This window comes from Condylostylus longicornis, unplaced genomic scaffold (genome assembly GCF_029603195.1).
Source record: "Condylostylus longicornis isolate FDR11 unplaced genomic scaffold, ASM2960319v2 ptg000027l, whole genome shotgun sequence".
NCBI classification, from domain to species: Eukaryota; Metazoa; Arthropoda; class Insecta; order Diptera; family Dolichopodidae; genus Condylostylus; species Condylostylus longicornis.
In genome coordinates this window covers 2,315,163-2,336,626 of record NW_026577996.1, presented here as the reverse complement: position 1 = coordinate 2,336,626, position 21,464 = coordinate 2,315,163, and the positions used below count along the sequence as shown (strand labels likewise).

Genomic DNA, 21,464 nt, shown 5'->3' with positions numbered 1-21,464 from the left:
GCAAAATTTAAGGCACGATATTGTAATAAAATCTTGTACTATTTATCAAATTATTGATTAAATAATATATTGAAAAAAAAATAATGATTTCTATGCAACTCAATGCATACTCATATAATTTAATATAATTAAATAACTAAGGAGTCATAATTTTATTTACTTCTTCCGCTATCGTATTGAAACCATTGGAAAAATCCAGATAAAATATTAAATTTTATTAAAATTCGTGCCTTCAATTATGAAAGTAAAAACTAAAATTGAAAAATCATTTAAATTTTACTTGTTTTTATAAATTTATTTTAAATAAAAAAATTTGTATACAAAAGAATATTGAAAATAATTCTAAATATAATTTATTCTGGTTGTCCTATGGACAGGGAAAGTTTTCATAAATTTATTCCTTAACAAAATAAGCAAATTTTTTTTGTAGTTTCATTTCATTTTTTTTAATAAAATTAAAAACTTAAATATATTTTATTTTAGATTTTTTTTTACCTTACTTAATGAATAATAATATTTTATCATATCAAAATTAATTTAACCACAATTCTTTCATTTAACATAAAATAAAAAAATGTTCTTAAAATAGATGCATATTAACAACAACAAAAAAAGCAGTAATTGAAATCAATACGAAAGAAAATTTCTCTTTTGAATAAACACCATTTTATAATGAAATAAAGAAAATTCATAACATTAATTAATTAAAAATTATATGAAAAATTACACCAAATCATGTTCTATAAATTATTCTCATCATAAAAGTATTAGTAACATATTCTAAAATATTTATTAATTCAATGCAATATTCTAGGGGCTGAATAAATTGGATATTGGTTATATTTTTCAGAATCCTTGTAACTTCTTACAAAACTCATTTCAGAGGATCTTTAAATAACTTCATGAAAAAAATCTCATCACATTCCCATTTAGTACTCAAAAGTTCTTTTACGTTTCAATATTTTTAAGATTGAAAAGGAAATTTTTTTTTAATTTCTAAAACTTTTCCTTTTAAAATTTAAACATGCAATTTTTTAAATGATGATTTTTGTAAATTTTTCAAGCTACAGTGTAAATTAATAGTAATAATAATAATATTGTTTCTCTACATTCTTAGTTATGTTACATATAACAATTACGTTATTTTATATTTGTGTTATTTTCAGTTTTTAGCATATAATATATATATATAAATATATATTTAATTATATTCTGGCATGACATAGGAAATATCGTCCCATGGATGACGATATAATCCTTGTTTTAAGCGTTTTTGATCCATGAAATGTCCAATGAAACCTATACTACGCCCTAAAACAAATAATGAATTGATTGCTCCAATATTTATATACTCTTGAGCTTCTTCACTAAAATTACAAAAATAAAATTTCTTAATTCTTCTGGATTACATAATAAATATAAAATATATTTGTTACCTAGTGAATGAACCACAATTCCTTAACATATCAACAAATGATGTAGCAATAACACCATCAACGTTCAAAATTAAATTGGGTTTTTTACTTGTTGTAATTTTTTCAACTTCTAAAGCATATTCAAGCAATGGACATGAGGGAAAATTTGCTAAAACAAATTCTTTAATGATTTTGACACGTACATCTGGATTATTAATTGATTTAACACGATGTCCAATACCCATGATTAATTGTCCCTTTTTACGCATTTGATTAACAAATTCCATTGGATGCAAATTTGAATCATAGGCTTCTGAGAATTGCCTTGCAGCTCCATCTAATGCTCCACCAAAACGATCACCAATTGTCAATAAACCACTTACCAAAGATGAAACTAAATCTTTGCCAGCTCTAGCACAAACTATGGTGTTATGGGCACCAGATACCGCTGGACCATGATCAGCGGTTACCATCAAACACATTTCAAAGAACTTGCATACGTACGGTGGTAAACATCTTTGGAACCATAATAATGAAACAACTCCACCAATTCCAACATCTTTTTTCAATACATCGCTGATTGGCATACCAGCGTATAAAAGCTCTTGCCCACGTTCATCACAAATTGATGTCATAAATGATGCTGGTTTCCTTATTAGACCTAATTCACGTGCCCAAGAATAATCCATAGGTACAGTTGGTGGAGGAACTTCCTCGGCTGGTACAATTCTACCACTTTTGACTAGTTCTTGATATACTGACCCAATTAAATCACCTAACGAATCAAAAGTGTCAGGGACATAAGCGCCAGCTTCCTTCAATGCTTTATTCTTAGCTGTTGCGGTTTCTCTGTCAGAATTTGCGCACGATCCAGCATGGCCAAATTGAACTTCAGCTGAGAACATTCCAGAACATGTACCGATGCACCATGCTACTAATGGCTTATTAATTTTTCCGCTCTTTAATGCGGCACAAACTTCATATTCTTCAGTACCGCCAACTTCTCCTAATAGCACAATTAATTTTGCATCTGGATCAGCTTGATAACGCATAATATGATCCATAAAAGTTGTACCAGGATACCGATCACCACCAATTGCAACACCTTCAAATACACCATCAGTAGCTTTTGAAACGATATTATTCAATTCATTTGACATTCCACCAGACCGCGATACGTATGCTACACTACCTGGTCGGTATAATTTTGAGTGCAATATATTATCTAGCATACCACCAGTATTGCCTATTTTAAAGCAACCTGGCTTAACACCGCCAACAGTAGCTGGACCAATAATTGATACACCCTTTTTGTTTGCAGCAACAATCATTTTTCTTGTCATATTCTCAGGGATTCCCTCTGCTATGATAGCAACAGTTCTTATTTGCTTATATTCCAACACCTCCATTGTTGATTCATAAGCAGACCGCAATGAAGCAAAATTTACCATTACATCAGCTTCCTTATGTTTTTCAACAGCATCAGACATTTTTTTATAAACTGGTATTAAAATTTCTTTATGACCCCAATAATATTTTTGCTTATGATCACCAGTAAATGGATACACCATAGCAACAACAGATGGTTCTTCTCTCCTAAAAAAACAAATAAATTAAAAATAAAACTAAACTTTTTAAAACTTTTGCTTTAAAACTGAATATTTTATAAAAAAAATTCTTTCAATGTAAAAAGAAGGTGTTTATTTCACAATATTTATGAATTTTATTTCCTCTGATAATTGTGCCGACACGTTTGTTTTCTTCTAGCATTATTAAAACTTCATCAAGGTTTACTTTAAAGTCAAATGGTGTCTTAATAATGCACTAGATAAATTTGAAAACAAATGTTGAAAATTTCGTAACTACAAAATAAATATTAAAAATAAGCGAAACATTTGATTTAGTTCTTGAAAAGGACCGCGAATTCAATAAATCGCTAATATAAGAATAAGAATAAAAATCAATTTTAATTGTTCCACATTTGAATTCAGTGAACAAATAATTAATGCCAAAAGAAATTGAAAAAATTTAACTCCTAATTGTCGTAGTTTTTTACTGTTTGTACTACAAAATTTCGAGTTTCTTACCTGCAAATGAAATCAAAATCCAACATTGACTGAACAGCTCTTGTTTGCATACCCCAAACAATTGCCTTTGTTGAATTAGTAAACATACGTTGTGCATTTTCCAAAGTACCATCATGTTTTACATATTCAAAACCATCAGCTGCAAGAGGAGGTAATTTAATTTGCTGTGTTGCAGTTACTGTTGTTGTACCTATTAGTTTTTTTTCAACCATTTTCAAGCATGTTGTTATGAATGTTTTTTGTATGTTTGTTAAATGGTCAAAAAATTTTTATTGACATACATTAATTACAAAACAAAAACATAAAACAAAATGCAACGATGCAACGTATTGTTTTGCAAAACGAGCGTTTAATTTCACACAGGATGATGAGTTAAAATAGCACATTTTAAAATATCAATATAAATTGGAAATCCAATATTATTCGCGTAATGCAGCAAGTGAAAAAAAAAATAAAAAAAAAAAGAGAAATGGGAAAAATGAAAATTTTTAATGGAAATGATTAAATTGCTTTATTAATTATTAAAAAAAAAAATGTATATTTTCTGTTCAATGTTTGTGTGCTCTTTTTCATTTTACTCTTAAAATTTAACATGAAATCAAATGAATTGAGGAGTCATGCAAAATTAAAAACTAAATAATTTATAAAAGAATGAGACTTAAAATTTCATATGCAAAAATTTAAATTTTGTGCTGAATGACAAGTTTGTTTCAATAATGGTTTGTTGTTATTTAAATTATCTTTTAATTTTTTTTTTTTGATATTTTCTAACAATTTTAACATAATTATACCAATAATACAAAATCAGCATTCGTTCATTAAAATACGCATTTCAACTCACCAAAATTTTTTATCTTTATAATTGTAAAACAAATTTTGGCTAAAATCAAAAAATAAGCTAAATAACTATCATTAATAATAAAACCAAACCACAACAAAAACTTAATTCAATCTAAAATCAATCAACTAAATAAAATCAACACAAACATTGTTACGTTATACCTAAAACTTATTTTTTTTAGCTTTTAATTCGTAGAAAGTAAGGTTGCTAACCGTTCTACTCACCATTATTGAAATTATCATTATTATCATTACTTTTATGATGTTTTTGTTGTTCTTGTTGCTGTCCACTGGGTAATAAGAAATTTGCTGTGGAAAAATCAACATTCAATGTTGATGGAATTGGACGATTTCCCAATGCCATTCCACAAATAGCTGTCATATGTGTTTCAGGTCCAAATACATGTAATGGAATACCCAATGTACTACCGAATTCTCTCATTCTACGCAATCCCTCTTGATAATTGGGGCCAGCTCTACGAACAAATATCGATACATTATGTTCAATGAGTTTTGGTTGAAATTCTCGCAAAGCTGTTATTATTCCTAAAAATATTTTAAATTTGAATTGTTAAAAGTTATTTATTTTATTTATTTATTTATACTTTATTCTCTATATTTTTACAAAATTTGCTTAAACTAAGAGAATAAGAAAAAAAAAAGGTTACAAAACTAGTTAAATAATTCGAAATTTACCTTTAAATGTTGCTGCAACATTTGTAAAATTAGCAATACCGCCACCAACAATTAAAATTTTTCCTTTTGGATGCTTTGGTGATGATGTCATTAAATTTAATAGCGTTTTTGCATATTCATAAGTTTGCTGTTCAGATGGTGCACCACTATATTCACCGTAATTCGCTAATTCACTAGCTCCACCCAAATCACAAATTGTATCAGAATAAATAACACTTGCACCACCGCCTGCTACCATTGTCCAAATTCTTCCATTACGGTTTAAAATTGTTAACTAAAATGATTATTTAAAAAATAATTTCATTAATAATTAAAAGAATTTTTGTAAATAAATGACATATACTTTTAAAGATGCTCCACTTTTTGCGTCTAAATCAGCTATATAAGCTTCTTCTGGATATGCATCACGTCCGAATGGTGGTGGATAATCAATATCACCCCATTTTGGGCGACACACAAAATCAGCTGTTGAATCTAATTTTGCAGCTAAATCTAATATATAAATTGAATCCTTTGTAACAACTAACGGATTTATTTCCAAATACGTAAAATATAATTCAACATAACATTGATATAATGAAAATATAAAATTCGCAATTCTTTGCTTTTTATCAGCTGATACATTTTTAAGTAAAGCATTAGTAATTTCTTCAACTGTGGTATTATGATTTACAGGTACATCTAATTTTAATGCTTTTGCATCAACATCACCGATATCAACACCACCTTGATGATGAAATAGAATTGTATCAGCTGATCGATGTGAATAAATGCAGACATAAGCTTCTTCTTCCTTAAAAAATTGCAAAAAAAATGTAAAATTTAATACGGTAAAAAAATGTTTTTATAAATAAAATTTTCTTACATCCTTATGAGGAATGAATGGTTCAATAATAAAATTACGTAATTTTCCACATGCAGCACCAATTTGTTGATCTTTGTTCATACGATCATTAACCCATTTTTGAACTTCAGGAAAACTTTTATTTACAGCAATTAGACCAAGCTTTCCGCGGCGCTTAATCAATTGATCTGGTTTAACAACTAAAGGCTGGAAACAAAAAATTATACATTGATAAAAATTAGTGTTTTAAAAATTCTTAAAATAAAAATTATGAGAAGTTTATTTGGAAACCCAAGAACATTAAAAATAAAGGTTTGCAAGCACAAAGTCTAGGACAAATTGACAGAAAAATTACAATGAACTTGAGATTTTATTTTATAATTCATGCAACTATATTTTTCATTTCAATGTACAATGCATACTAGGCATGTGTGCCATATGAACATATACGTAAAAACTTACGTAAAATTAGTTCAAAGTTCGAAATTTGAAAACTTTTTGGTAAATAAAAAAAAAACAATCAATTTTTATAATTTTAATTATTTTCAGAAACAATCAAATTAATGAAAACTAATTAAATTTCTCACTTATAACCAATCGGCCATAACAAGTTTTATTGTAAAAGATCTTTATTCTTATTAAGCCGCGGAACAAAGTGAGAGCACACGAATTCAATCAAATTTAGATTCAATTTTAACACGTACAAAGAAAGTGGAAATTTGTAAACTTTATTTGTATTATAAATAACAATTCCGTATCTATTTTTAGATTATTTTCATTATATAAATTTAATTTTTATTTTATGAAAAATTATTTGTATCGCAGCGCTTCCAGAAAAGTTTAATTATAAATGCATTGAATTTTCAACTTCCAGAAGTTTTTGAAATCAAACAAGAGAGCCTTTAACATTTTGCGAATATGAAAATTTTTATTAATATAGAAAAGGAATGAATTAATAGATTTACACAGATGAATAATTCCAATAATAACAATACACTCAAATATCAGCATTAATTTTATTAATTATTTAATTGAATGCATTTTTACTCACAGTAGTAGAACATTTCGAATTAAAAATTTTATATCAAGGTTTAAATAAATTAAAATAAAAATCTTAATTCATAAATTTTTTTTAAAATATATTTATGAAAATAATTTTAAATTATCACTGAAATCAAATTCTTTTACTAAAATGTACCTACTTGGAATTTGAATTAATCACGATTTAAAATTCACGATTGTTATCACTACATAAATAATGGTCTAATGCAGATATTTTTAGAATTAAACAACAGAAAAATAGTAAAAACATTTTCTTCTACACATTGCATATTGAAAAACAACAAGGTCACATACATTATCAAGACAAAATTATTCTGTTATATTTCAATTCTGTTTTTGAATTATTAAAATTAAGCCGAACAATAAATCTTTTATTTTCTTGAATTCTAGTCGAGAGAAAAAGTAAGAACTTATTGTGATATATTTATTATAAAAGGAGTGTTAGAGAATTTGTTATAGTTTACAATTTCTCATAAAGCTCCAATATTCATAGAATTATTCCAAAACATGAAAAGTATGAGCAAAAGGTCTTACTCACTCACCTTTTTTAGTAGACTCTTGGCAGAACTAAAATTTTGCAAATTTTGTTTATTAATTGATTAAAGGAAAAATAAAAAATGATTGGTACATTTGGGCGGTCTGTGATATTTAAAACAATATAAACACACTTAGTTTTTAAGCCCCAACATTTATAAAAATGTGTAGGAATATGTTGGTGAAAATCATTTTATCAAATGCATAAAGGGTCTTCTAACTGAGCTTTTAAGCCTGCCAATGCATTCGCAGAAATTAAGCAATAAATTTTCAAGTAATTAATCAATGGTAAAATAAAAACAAGTAAAAAAAGAACTACATTAAATAATTTCTCAATTCTTGAATGCTCCTACGTCATTATGTCAAAAATTATCTTAAATTTGTTTAGACCAAAACTGTGTTGAAAACACACCAAAAATATGAATGAAATTCAAAGAATAATAACAATTTTTTTTATCGCAAAAATTTTGACATATAATTTAAATATCAAAGGTAATGTCATATCTTTACAAATTTATTTTGAACTCAAGGTGAAAAACAAAACCAAAATAATTGAGTAGGTCATCTTTTCTATTTTTATTTTTAACTTCTTTTTGTTTAAATGTACCAACACGTACTATAAGTACAAACTTATATAAAAATCTTTAATTACAATAGTCCTTAGAAATACCATTAGTAAAGAATAAATTTAGACAAATCTCTTATATTTATTGAAATGGTTTTTATTTTTTTATAACCTAGATTAACATGATTGAAAAACGTTTTACAAAACATTTTTCTAATATATACACACGTACACAGGTACGTATGACGATAGAACTTGGTTTTTATGTTTTATGTTTTTACATACATAAATATATAAAAATATAAAATAATAATATATTTGGAGAGAAATTTCAGAGAATTGTAATTACTAATAGAGTTCGGCAACGATAAATCAAATATGTACTTAAAATATTTTAATACGATTTGTGGAACACCCGAAAATTTTGAGGGGAAAAAGAAGCCTTCTAATGCATACTCAATCTGGAGCATAGTAAATTCTATTAGGCTCCTTCAGATTAAATCCAAAATATATATTTGGTAAGTGCTATAGTTTCTGAAATTACAAATTACTGCTGCAGATTGGCGGTTTCGTTCACTTGACCAGAAATTTCTTATTATACGCATTTAAAAATTGAATTTTACATTTTTGGTCTACTCCGAATTTTGAAATGAGTTTGACAGAAATTTGAAAATTTCCAATTATAGAGACTTTATTGTTTACCATTAACATAAGATAAAATAAATATTATATGTGTAAGGTCAATAACTATTATGAAACGTGCTAAAGTGTCATATTTTTTACAGAAAATAACAAGTAAATTTCCTTGTTTTTTTGCCTTTACTCTTATATGCATACTTACCGTACACGAATGTAAAAAATATGTATGAATACTTGATTTTATAAAAGCTTTTATTTTTTTATATGCATGTGTTTATAATATTCATGTATGTATATACATACATGTACAACATCTCTTAAGCCGGTAAAAATAAAGCTATAACATTTACTTTATTCATATTAAATCTGATGTTACATCACCTCATATTTAATTGAACTCACACCATGTGAATGAAACAAAAAAAAAAGAAACCTGAATTTATAATATCAGCCGATTTTACATAACAAACATTATGATGACGTTAAAATGAAGGTAAATATATTATGTACACACATACACACATATGTACATACAACCGATTTTATTATTATGTTTTTATACATACTTTGACAAATACTTATCTACACATTGTGAAAATAATCTTGAAATAAAAAGTAAACTACTTAATCAAAAATGCATTTAACAAAAAATAAAATTAACAATTTTGTATAAAAAATGTTTAATATTATTCTCAAAATATTTATTTTTAAGAATTTATTAAACAATATTCAATTAATATTAATGAAATTCATTATTATGTGCATGAAATAATCGAATCTGTCCGATTAAATTGATCATGAAAACATTGACGCTCCCAAATGTAAATCATCAGAAATGTAATCATTCCAACTTAAATTGCTTATTTAATATTTTGTGAAGTCTGTACGGCAGCTACATTGTATAACATTATTGAAATAACTTTATACTCAATATAAAATTCAATTAAAAATTTTTATTCAATTGAAAACTAAAATAAGGGTTAACTTTCTTTTAAACAGCGATTGTAAGTACGGTTTTAATTATACACGATTGTTTTCATCAGCAGCGAGAACCTCTAACACAATTATTTCACAATTTTTTTCTAGACAAAAGAATATTATAAGTATAGTATACAGAAAAGTACTGTATGAATCACTTTGACAGCGGATTATTGAATTTTTTAAGTGCATTTTGATGTGAAGCCAAAAATATTCTCCAATAATATTATTGAATTATTAATGGACACATCATTGGACTATCATAAGGCACGAAATGGCGCATATTTATGCGTAATATTTCTTTGCCTCTTACTGACCTAATTTAAATGTACAGCAGTAAAGTAATAAGTACAAACATACATAATCATAAAATTAATACTACAAATAGTACCCAAAATTTGAGATTTTTCATTGTGTCAATAATTATAATAAAAATTTAACATGATTCCAATGTTCTGAACTAAGAATTATTTTCTAATTGTTGGTTGAGCGCACACAATTGAAATAAATTCTGAAGGTTAATCAATTTTCATGGTTTATTCAGCCACTCTAAAAATATTCTAATCACGATTTTTGATAAATATATTTAGAAAGTTAAAATGACAGACATACAAGGAATGTAATGTTTGTATGTAGAACCACTATAGGTTAGGTTATAAAGTAATTATAAAAATTATTAAAATTTTAGTTCTGAATTATACAAAATTTCCGAAAATGATTTTTCTATTGGACATCAATTGAAATCAAAATAAGAGATAAACCTGAGAGATAAAAGCATTTATTGAGAGTATGGAGAATATGACTAATTTATGTGGATAATAACCATAATACTGTTAGAAAATTTAGAAAACTAGAACCGTGAACTTATTCTAAATCAATCTACATTAAAATTATTGATATTTGGCATTTAAATAAGTAACTTAATTGATTTCCGAATTTCAGTATCAAAATTAGGTAACATAAGGAGAGGAGTGTATCAAGTTCAGCTTAAAATTTTATAATTTTAAATTCGGTTTTGTAAAAAGATTGTAAATGCAAAATGCGAATATTACTTTAAACATAACAAAAATTCTGCTGTTGACTTTAATATTTATATAGGTATGTTTGTACTATAAATTTTATAAAATAGCGTAGTAAATACAAATATAAAATTTTTACTTTAAAATACAAATACTCATACATGCCAAAATCAAATATATTTGATATAAATGTACATATGTATATACATATTTCAATACCGCATTTGAACCTTGATACCAAGAATTTAATGATCAATACTTGTTTTTATAATTTATTAATTCTTAAACACATTTACTTTTAAAACTGGAAATGAAATACATGTTGTATGTATGTATGTATGTTTATGTACATAAGGACTTGTAACTATTTGTATAACAAACACATTATTTATAATTTTATCATTCGATACTATTCCAATATTATATTCAAGTGTATACTTAATTTAGATAAAATTTTACTTACAGTGGTTTGTAGCCATGGATTTTTATTAACTAATTCATTCCAATTTGTTTCAGGATCAACTGATGCAAAACGGCAATTTGCTGCTCCAGATTTTTCGTCCAATAAACGATTTAAAATATCTTTACCAGTTGCTTCACGAATAGCTTTTGCAGACATTTTGATTTATGTAATTTTAACAAAGTTAGCTGAAATTCAAATTAAAAAAAAAAAACAAAATTAATAATACAAAACTAAATTTTTTATTTTCTTAATTTTAGGTTGTTGTTTCATGAAATTCGATAAAATTTTTCAAGGCGTCTCTAAGGGTACATTAAAAATTAAAATTTGGTGTATTATTGAAGACTAGAGGAGTTTTCTCTTGCCAATTTTAGTGGTATTCATGTGATAATAATCAGATTTAAAAGTTTACAACCTCTTGGACGTATAATTTCCAAGATTGTAATTCAATATATAATTATATTTAGCTTAAATTAGACTTTTTATAAAAATTATAAAAAACTTTAACGAATAATTTTCATTTTCAACTTAATTAATTCCAACGATCATAGTTAATTACAAAAGGAAATCAAATTACATGATCACATAAATAACATGCTCAATTTTACAAACACAAGCTTTACAAATGTAAATTTCTAATTGAAATATTATGAATATTTTTTCGTAATCCAAGACTTTAAAGTACTCGCGTAAGTGTTGATTAATTGTATAAAAATTTGAAATTTTACTTATTTAATTAAAAATATGGTCCTATTAAACTAGAGCTATTTAATATAAGAAAATGCGAATACTTTTACAAAAACAGGTTCATATTTAAAATTTCGAACCAAATTAACATTTCAAACTTTAATTTTCTATTCATCTAAGATTATTGAGATGAAATTGAAACTATTGCATAGGTACTCGTATCATACAACTAAAAGAAATTAACCTAGTCGCTTTAAAAATTATTAAAAAACCATAATCACATTACATAACAAAAAAGTGAAAATTAAATTAATCGAAAATTCACATAATTAATAAAATTTCCGGAAATCTCAAAATAAAAAAAAATAACAAACAAAAACAAATTAGTTAATCAATTTTTTTCTATACAAAAATTCAAGTTAACAAAACGCTTACTCCAAATTTAAGCTTTCTACTTGCTTCCCTCCCCAAAAATTTGTTTTATCAACCAGTCCGCATATAACATAATAATAAAAGAAAGTTCCCATCGCTTTATCAAAGTTTTAATCAATTTCAATATTATTTTATCTTATACAACCAAATTTTTACACAATATTATTTTTTAAATGATAACGTAGGAATAATAATATACTTGACTACAAAAATCAAAAAAGAAACAAAATCTGATGTGACCAGCACATAACCGACCGAAATGTTTATTGTCTAATTTGGTAAAAGTGCTGCACAAGATTTTGAAAATGCCCTTTAAACACATCATTCAAATTTTAAGGTGCTAGCCAGCTTTTACTTAACATTACTTATATAGAAAAATGTAATTTTGGCTCCTAGCAGAGGCTCAATTTATGCCACCCCAATTCCTTAAAAAATTTTATCAGTTAATCCCGGCAGCAAACAGAACTCAAATATTAAATTTCATGTAAGCTAATTAGCGTCAATTAGTTTTTTAGATATGGAAAAGAATCTTAAATCGACAATTCGATTAACCCTGATACCCCCAAAAAAGTTTGTAAGTTCATTGTTTTAACATTCTGAATTTAAATATATAACATTTAGGAAATTGATTGAAGATTGCTCTTTGCATGCGGCGCAAAAATGTAAATAATCAAAATTAAATCAGGCATAAATTTTCATCAAAATCGGCCCACACGTCTACACACAGAGTGGCAGACCAACATCTAGCTAAAAGAAATTTATTTACACTTAACTACCATGAAGAAGTGCGTTTCCACCGAAAATTCGTCATGTCAACTTTGGTGCCATCACACAACCTTCCTCATTGTATGCAATGCAGTCGGTAAAAAATAATTTTTTTATTTGTGATTTTTAGCTTAACTGGTCAGATGAGAAATTTCACCAAATGAATTTTTTTTTCGCATATAATACCTGCGAACGTGTATTTTTCGGGTATTATGATTGGATTGCATTAAAGTCAGTTTAGAAAAGAAACATTTTGCCCTTCTATCACAAAAAATAAAAAAAAATTGAGGAGATTTTCATAATCAGGTGAAACATAAATCAAATTAATTCAAAAATATCGAAATATAACAGCTGTTGAAGAAAAAAAAAAGTTTAAACTTGAATTAGAAAGTTAAAAGAAATTTTGGACTTTAAACTTTTACGGTGAAAATTAAATTTTTTAACATAAAAATATTATAATTAATATAGAAGTTTTTTTTGTGTTGTAAAAGAAATTCAAATTACGTAGGTATGTAAGTTATTCTTTTATTTTCTGAATTAATTTTTATAATTTCACATTTTTAATAAAATGACATTGAATTTTTACAGAATAAAAATCAAAATTTTTAGGAAATACCAACAAAACATACGTAACTGATGTACTCGTAATTAATTGCATGCAATTATGGAAAAGCAAAATTTTGCATGCAATTTCGCCAGTCTGCAAAATAATTTAATATGACTTAGGTTAAGTGAGTTTTGCACTTCTGCAAAAAATTGTAAACTGTAGCTTACATAAAAGAAGTTTGAGTCTACACATTTTCGGGCTTCACATACTTAATTAGTTTTTTAATTTTAATACTTAAAACTGTTCATAATTTACATATTATAGATATTTTCGACCTCAAAATCATTTTATTGTATCTCAATAAACTTGGATAGTATAATGAATTTCAAGCCCTTTATAACTAAGCGTTATATATGTGCTGTGTACATTATTTAATTTACTATAATTATTTGATTTAAATTTAAAGATATTTTAATTACTTTTTAAATAAAAATAATTTAGAATTTTGTTTCATTATTTTCAAAAATTATAAACATACTCGTACATTGATGTACATATATACTTTATGATCGTATTTTTATTTTCATGCAATAAAATAGTTTTGGGATGCAAATTAAAGGTAAAAACATGTAATAATAAAGTAGTCACTAAAATACATTATAAATTTATTTTTTTTTCTTTAAACGACTGCAATATTAACGGCTCATTAAACTAATGACCGACTGTCCTCAGTATTACAATACAGGTCTAAAGATAATACCCAAATGAAAGTTAACTAGTTTTGAATTACCTAAGATAAAATAATTATTAAACAGGGTAGTATTTACTTATTCAAAACGTAATTGAAAAACTAAATACTACCCTGATTACCTAAAATTTCTTCAAAATAATAACATTTATTCAATAACGTACAATTAAGTACAAAATTCAAATAAAACTAAATTTTATACAAACACAAAGTACCTAAATAATTAAATTCAAAAAATATAAGTATTCCGAAAGTATTTGTGAGTGAAAAAAGAATAATTTTCCGCAAAACAAAAAAAAACAATAATTTAAATCAAATTAATAAATATTTACATTTGCACGTACATTTTTCATTTGACCCTATAGAATTAAAATTATGCAATTCATGTTATTATAGTTTTAAAATTTCATTTGAATTTCTAGTATTTTACATACTTATAATTTTACAGTACCTACATACTTACATACATACAACAAAATTTTCTCATTTGGCGCACAATTTACTTATATGTTCAAAGAGTACTTACAACCAATACAAATACAATGTTAATTAAAAAAGAAATAATAATAATTATAATAAAATTAAAATATTATTATTAATTTTTCTACAATTAGATCAATTACAGGGTAATATTGTTGTATGTACTTTTGTCGGATTTGCTAATTACATTTTAATTTTTAATTCATTTTTACGAGTATATTTATAATTACACTCAAAAAAATATGAGTTAATACATATTTTCTTTGAAACTGACATTTTGTATGTGTTTATAGTAAAATAGTAATGACAATCGTTTATTTGCTATATTAATAACTGTTTGATTTGCATCAAATTTAATCAAGTATAAATAAATATATATATGTATATACATTTGTATGTTAGTATGTATTTCAACAATTTGATTTATTTATCAAGTTCAAAAGTTTTATTAAAAAATGTGTAAATATTTTATATCTATATTTACATATTTATGTACATAAATATATATATGTATGTATATAAACAGGAGGTATGTATAATTTTGTATACATTTCTGTTTCAAATAGACATTTAAATCAACATTTTATATTTTTTAAGTCTAATGAGTTTTTTACAATTTGACCATTAGAATTAAATAAGAACTAAAAGGTTCAATAATATTCAATTAAAAATAAGTTTATAAATATAAATTCAAGAGTCAAGAATTTGAGAGTATATTATAATAATTAATTAACAAATATAACACCAATTACGTTTAAAAATTAAAAAATTACACTCTAAATTTCACTCATAAATACAATATAACGGTATATATAGAATATAGAAAAATAGAATGGCCATATATTAAAAAATTGAATAATGAAATACTTCAAATTTGTAACAAAAAAAGTGATAGAAAAATATGAAAATAATTTATGACTAATTAATAATTTAAAAAATTTCATCAGTAATGGATAAATATTGCAATATTATAATGAAAATTTCTTTCGAACTCGAATGAGTATTTGAATATTTTTTTTTGGAAAAATTTCGTCAGTATGAAAAATACAATTTCCAGTTTCCTTCTAGTATTAAATATAAAATAATAAATAATTTCTGAAATTTTTCAACACCATCACTTTTATCTATGTATGCAGGTATGTATGTTTATATATCCAACGTGAAATGTCAATATTCTCAAAAAATACTCTTCATTACTTCGTTCTTTTTTTTTTTGTTTTAGTAGATTCAAATATAATAATTTTGCTTAACAGTACTTTTTGCAACACTTTGACGAAGAATTGAAATGAGAACATGACATTTTAATTCCAACAAAATATTTATAGGTATATGTTATGTACACATTATTAAATAACTAAAATAGAAAATAAATAACAAAAAAAAAAAAAATTAAAAATAAATAAATTCACACCTTTTACCCTCTTGATTATTCAAAAAATATCACGTGCTTTATTAAAATAAAATTTCTAGCTTTTCTTTTTTTATTTAACAAATAAAAAATTTCTTTCCTTTAGAAGTGTTAAAATATAAAATAAAAATTTTTTGTTTTAGTTTTTAAATTATATTAGGTTCCTATAATTGTATGGAATTAACAGACAATAATTTAAAATTTCTTTCAAAAAAAATAATAGAAAGTGGAAAATGATTAAATATGTAAGTATGTACAAACACCAAAATTAATTTATGCATTCCTAATAAGTTCCGAATTCAAGTTTTTTTTTTATTTTAATTCCAAATATCCAAGTGTTGTCACTATAAACATTTAATTTTTATTATAAAGTTTATAATGTATAAAAATTAATATGTTAAAATTTTTTTAAAATAAAAACAAAAAGCTTTATTGCTTTATTTACCTAAAGCTTTAATAAAAAATTTCGATTTTTTTTTTAAATAGGAAACAACAAGCAACAGAAATATTTTATGAAGTACCGTGATTCAAAAAAAAAAAAAAAAACAAGAAACGCGAATGTAAACAATTTTTAATATAAGCGAGACCACAAAAAAAAAACGCAACAAATTAAACGATAACCGCGTGTGCTTTTCCTTTTTAGTTTGAATTAAATTGAATATTTGTCGTTTTAAGAGAATGCAAAGGCACAACCGATCAAGTTGCCAAGCAAAATCAAACTGATAGATACTGCGATAATTTGAAAGCGATCTAGACTATAAGTAAAGTATAGTAGTGGTGGCGTGTTCCATAATTTCAGCGTCATTATTTTCTTTTTTTTTATTTTTGTACTTATTTATAATTTTTTGTCTTTTTAAAGTGAAAAGTTTTTAAGGTAAAAGTATATTGTGTAAAAAAAATTTTTTTTTTTTATTTATTTTACATTATGTGTGAGTATTTTTATATTAAACGTACGCAGAAGTAGGTACTCTTACTTAGTAGTAATTTATTAGTATTTATGTATGTAGATGTGGTTCAAAGCTGAAAGTTTTTAGTATTTTTAAAATTAAAAAAATTTTTTTTTAATATTTATGCATTGTAATTTCTATATTGTTTAAATAAATATTCATTTTCACACGCACAGCATACAATTTCTTAAACGGCATTTATACAATTTGTAAACTTATTTAAGAGTAATTTGCAATTTTTTTCCAGTCAAAGTAAATCAAAAATATTTTGAGAATTTTTTACCATATTTTCTAAATAAGTAAAAAAAGCTGCATTCATACACGAATTTTGAGGATTTTGATTAATAAAATATTTATCTACAAATGTAGGTATACTTACAACTTTTTATATCGGTATTATAAATATGTACTTTTTAATATTAAATTATTTTTAAGAACCCATTAACTTTCTTTCTAAACATAATGTTATGACGACGAGGAAAAATATGATGGCATAGAAGAGAGACAAAGACTTAAAGGCATGTTGTTATTAAATACTATTTTTAACAAACGTTATTTCTAGCAATAACGTAAAAAATTTTGTTTTATGCTTTCATATTGAAATTATTTCACCACCCTCCTTTCGATGTTAATCGATATTATGCTTCAAAATCAATTCTATGTTATGTGTATAATTTATACAATATTATGTATAAATTATATTGTTAATTATTGCCATCTTGAGCGTACAAATATGATTTCCGGAAAAGTATCGACTTCTTATGCTCCTTGTGTTTTAGTTTTATTGAAATTGTTTTCTGTTTTTGAAACTCTTTGATTTTTACATTTTAACATTTGTTGTTTCTCGGTTTGTGTAAGCTATAAGGTTAAATTTAACTTCATTTATTTTGTTTCTTAAACGATTTTCATTAAAAAGGCAGAACAATACAAAAAAATTTCTATACGAAAGATGGATTTAAAGTGAGAACAGAACAAGAGGAGAAATTTCAAAATTCATATAGAATGTACATACAATGGAACTGCCTAAAATAAATCGAAATTACCTTACAAAATTTAAACAACAGCGGTAAAATAATCACAAATCCTATTTTGGGGTTTTTGGCTTTTTTTTTAAATCACATTCTGTTTCCATGTTTGTGAAATGTAGAATAGGTACTACACATTTGATTTTGCTGTTCAGCTGTTTTTAAGTGTTAACAACGAAAATCGTCCACCGTTGCTATTCTGTTCTTACAATAAAATGAAACTTTTCTAAAAATTTTACTTATAACACCCAATAAAATAATTATGCTGATATACTATGCTCAATGTTGGTCATACATGAATTCTTAATTGTGATAAAAAAATAGGTAAATATACCCAATTATTTCTTAATTGGCTTAATGGACAAAAAAATAGAATTTTCATCAATGGTCTATTTATATCTCTTAATCAACTACTTAATATTGCATATTATGTTATTTTACAAATTTTTTTCTAATTTCTCTATATTGTTATTCTAACAAGTCTTATAAGGAATTTACAAAAAGACACCCACAAAACATAAATTTAACTTAATTAAAATTCCAGCACAGAAAATTTTTCTATATAATTTTAAATTTCTCATAGTATCTTCTACCTACCAATTTAAGAATTGTAGTACCCAGTCACACGAAAACGTAAAACAATTTAAAAATTATTTACTTTTTTATTGCATTTATGTTTTATTTAGTGCAGCTACGAGTATTTCCTATTTTTTATCAATTTTGTAAAAATTGACCACAATAAAAACAATAAGCACTACCTTATAATATTGTAAATTAGGTTTCTCTATTACAACGACGCTTATAATGAATGATTTTTTAAACCCATAATAATTATGAATAATACGAGTACATGGGTCGTTCCTCAAACCCTTCTACAATCGGTAGATATTCATGCAAAAAAACCTTTTTAATTTTCTAAAATTGTGTCTATATTAGCGATATAATAGTAATTTTAATTTAACGTTCCAAAAAACATCAGATCTGTCAGCTGATCAATATATTATTTTTTCTACTTATCGATATGCATTTAAAATAAACAAATGGTCTAGATAAGAAAAATTTCATATTATTTCCTACTCAATATACGTATACTATTACTTTCATACATGAACATACATATGAACAACAAAATTTCGTTGGTATGTATAAATATGTACGCCTTACGTTTAATTTATAATAAATTAGTTAATGTTGCTGTTAGAAAGCTATGTGCTACCTTATTAGAATAAGTATTGCAAAATACTGAATCAAAATTTAATCATTTATTAAATCTTTAGTACCTTCTCACCTCTATTTACCTATGTATGAACCTAGGTACCTAACATGCTTTAGTCACATTTTTATAACATGCAATAAGTATGATAGACTTAATAAGTTTATAAAATTTCTTTTAGAGATAAGAATTTAAAAAACAAATGTAAAATTTATGAAAAAGTGGAAATAGCAATCAAAATAAATTATCAAAAATATACTTACATATATATTTTTTGTTGGTATTTAGAACCTGTTAGAACTTTATTATTTTGATTGCAAAACTTTAATTAGTAACAGAAAATAGCTAGGTTTAAAAATTATACACAAAATATTTAATATAAATAATTGCTTAGTCAAAAAAAATCAATAAGTATGTATCTAATATTTTAGGTAATGTAGTTTCAAAAAAAAAAATTTATTTACAATAAAGATCTAGCAACGTCTAAAATAAAGTGTGAAATTAACGTTACCTGAACTCCTGAATTTCTCTATGCAAAACGCTAATCGAAAAAGATTAAAAGGATCAGGGTCACGTTAATTAAATATTTAATCAAAATTAAGTAGGCATCTATATGTATGTATATCCATACCATAGTTAGAATATTAAGAATTAAAAACTATTGACATAAGTATTTAAAAAAAGAAAAACACAAAAAAAATAATCAGGGTGAATTTACCGGCGACTATGCCCGGTAATTTATGATTTTACAGAAAAAGTTTAATTTAAATTAAATAAATTTTGAAATTTGTGTTGACAAATTTCAAGAATCTTTTATTTCAAAGAAATTTCATGAACGAAAATGGTCATTATTATTAATAGATTTGTTTCATACAAAATATTCTAGGACATACACAAAAACAGTGCGTCATTTACTATTTCAAAACATGATAATTTTATTGCTGTGTTAAAAATTTTATGTAAGTAGGTATACATACCTACCTAATTACTTTTTTAAGTGTTATAATTAAGTATATAAAACAATTTTAAATTTCACTTACTCTTTATTTATTTTTAACTAGAATGTTACTTTTAAAAATCCAAAATTGAAAATCAATTTCTTTCTGAAGTTTTGCAAGCTCACACTACACTTTCTCTAATAAACTGAAATTTAATTTTGTATTTTTTTTTTATTAAGTCCTTGTTATTTACGCTTAGAATATTTATGACGTAATTATTGCAACGTTTAGGACCATGTATTATTTACATATGTATGTATGAATGTATGAACAAATAACACACCATATATTTTTGTACACTTTCTCTCGGAATAGTTTTCCGATTAATCTAAATTTGGTGAAAAGTAATATAATTTTAATGAGTACTTGTTCGATATCAATTATGACAATTATTAATGATTTTTTTCAAGTAAAATTTCAAATTTAAGCACGCCAATTTTACAAAAATTCAATTTAAAAATTTTTTAAATTACTACTCATTTTTACTTCAAAATATCAATCAAAGCTATAACTTTTTGAAAGCTAAAATATTTACTGTTATGTTACCAGTGCATTGGAAAAATCTTTACAAATGTCATTTCCATTTTGGAGAAAAAAAAAACGCGCATCAAGATATGTTTCAAAACGTAAGAAGAAGAAATTTTCGCCACAGGTGGAGTGCCACTTTTTTCAGCTCAAAATATTTCGGTAGCAAAGAAGCAAAACGAACAGTACCCTACTTTTTTACCTGATTTTTTCTTCAAATGTGACTTTATACCTAAATTCTAAGTAATAAACTTTGACGACAATTTATATTTCAAACTGAACTTATCTAAAACTTCACGTCAAAATTTAGGAATTTGCTACAAAAGTTAAAACCGAATTAATAATCAGCTAGCATAAGTTATTGTCGCCATTTAACTATTATAAAATCCGACAGAGAGTTTGATGAGAATGAAGAAATATCTATGAATTGCCGTTAGGCAAAGTCTAATGTCAAACAAAGCTTACATATAAGACTCAGACTAAATTGTAGATTTTGTCATATGTATGGACAGAAAGTTAAACTGAGCTATTTGAAGTCGAATAAATTTTT

General features: G+C 25.0%; 1 protein-coding gene across 4 annotated transcripts; it reads right to left on the bottom strand.

The window, feature by feature from the left end:
- Nucleotides 1-268: 268 nt before the first annotated feature.
- On the bottom strand, nucleotides 269-20,874 carry LOC129607569 (ATP-citrate synthase). 4 transcript variants are annotated; one of them, XM_055518634.1, is made up of 9 exons: nucleotides 20,432-20,874; nucleotides 11,143-11,327; nucleotides 5,904-6,089; nucleotides 5,382-5,831; nucleotides 5,039-5,312; nucleotides 4,568-4,888; nucleotides 3,503-3,692; nucleotides 1,437-3,011; nucleotides 269-1,367 (listed from the first exon to the last, which is right to left on the bottom strand). In XM_055518634.1, the coding sequence occupies exons 2-9, from the start codon at nucleotides 11,296-11,298 to the stop codon at nucleotides 1,202-1,204; spliced, it is 3,318 nt and encodes a 1,105-aa protein (XP_055374609.1). In that variant the 5' UTR covers nucleotides 11,299-11,327; nucleotides 20,432-20,874; the 3' UTR covers nucleotides 269-1,201. The 4 variants fall into 4 exon arrangements, with proteins under 4 accessions (XP_055374609.1, XP_055374613.1, XP_055374612.1 ...); XM_055518638.1 differs by having other exon boundaries at nucleotides 3,503-3,641; XM_055518637.1 differs by having other exon boundaries at nucleotides 20,461-20,874.
- Between the last annotated feature and the right edge of the window lie 590 nt (nucleotides 20,875-21,464).

What these genes read in the sequence shown, in the direction of transcription:
- LOC129607569 (XM_055518634.1), bottom strand. Translation starts at nt 11,298, where the DNA reads ATGTCTGCAAAAGCTATTCGTGAAGCAACTGGTAAAGATATTTTAAAT. An exon ending in CATTCATTCCTCATAAGGAT is followed by an intron (nt 5,832 to 5,903) that starts GTAAGAAAATTT and finishes CAATTTTTTAAG; the next exon opens with GAAGAAGAAGCTTATGTCTG. An exon ending in TAATGATAATTTCAATAATG is followed by an intron (nt 3,693 to 4,567) that starts GTGAGTAGAACG and finishes AAAAACTAATAG; the next exon opens with GTACAACAACAGTAACTGCA.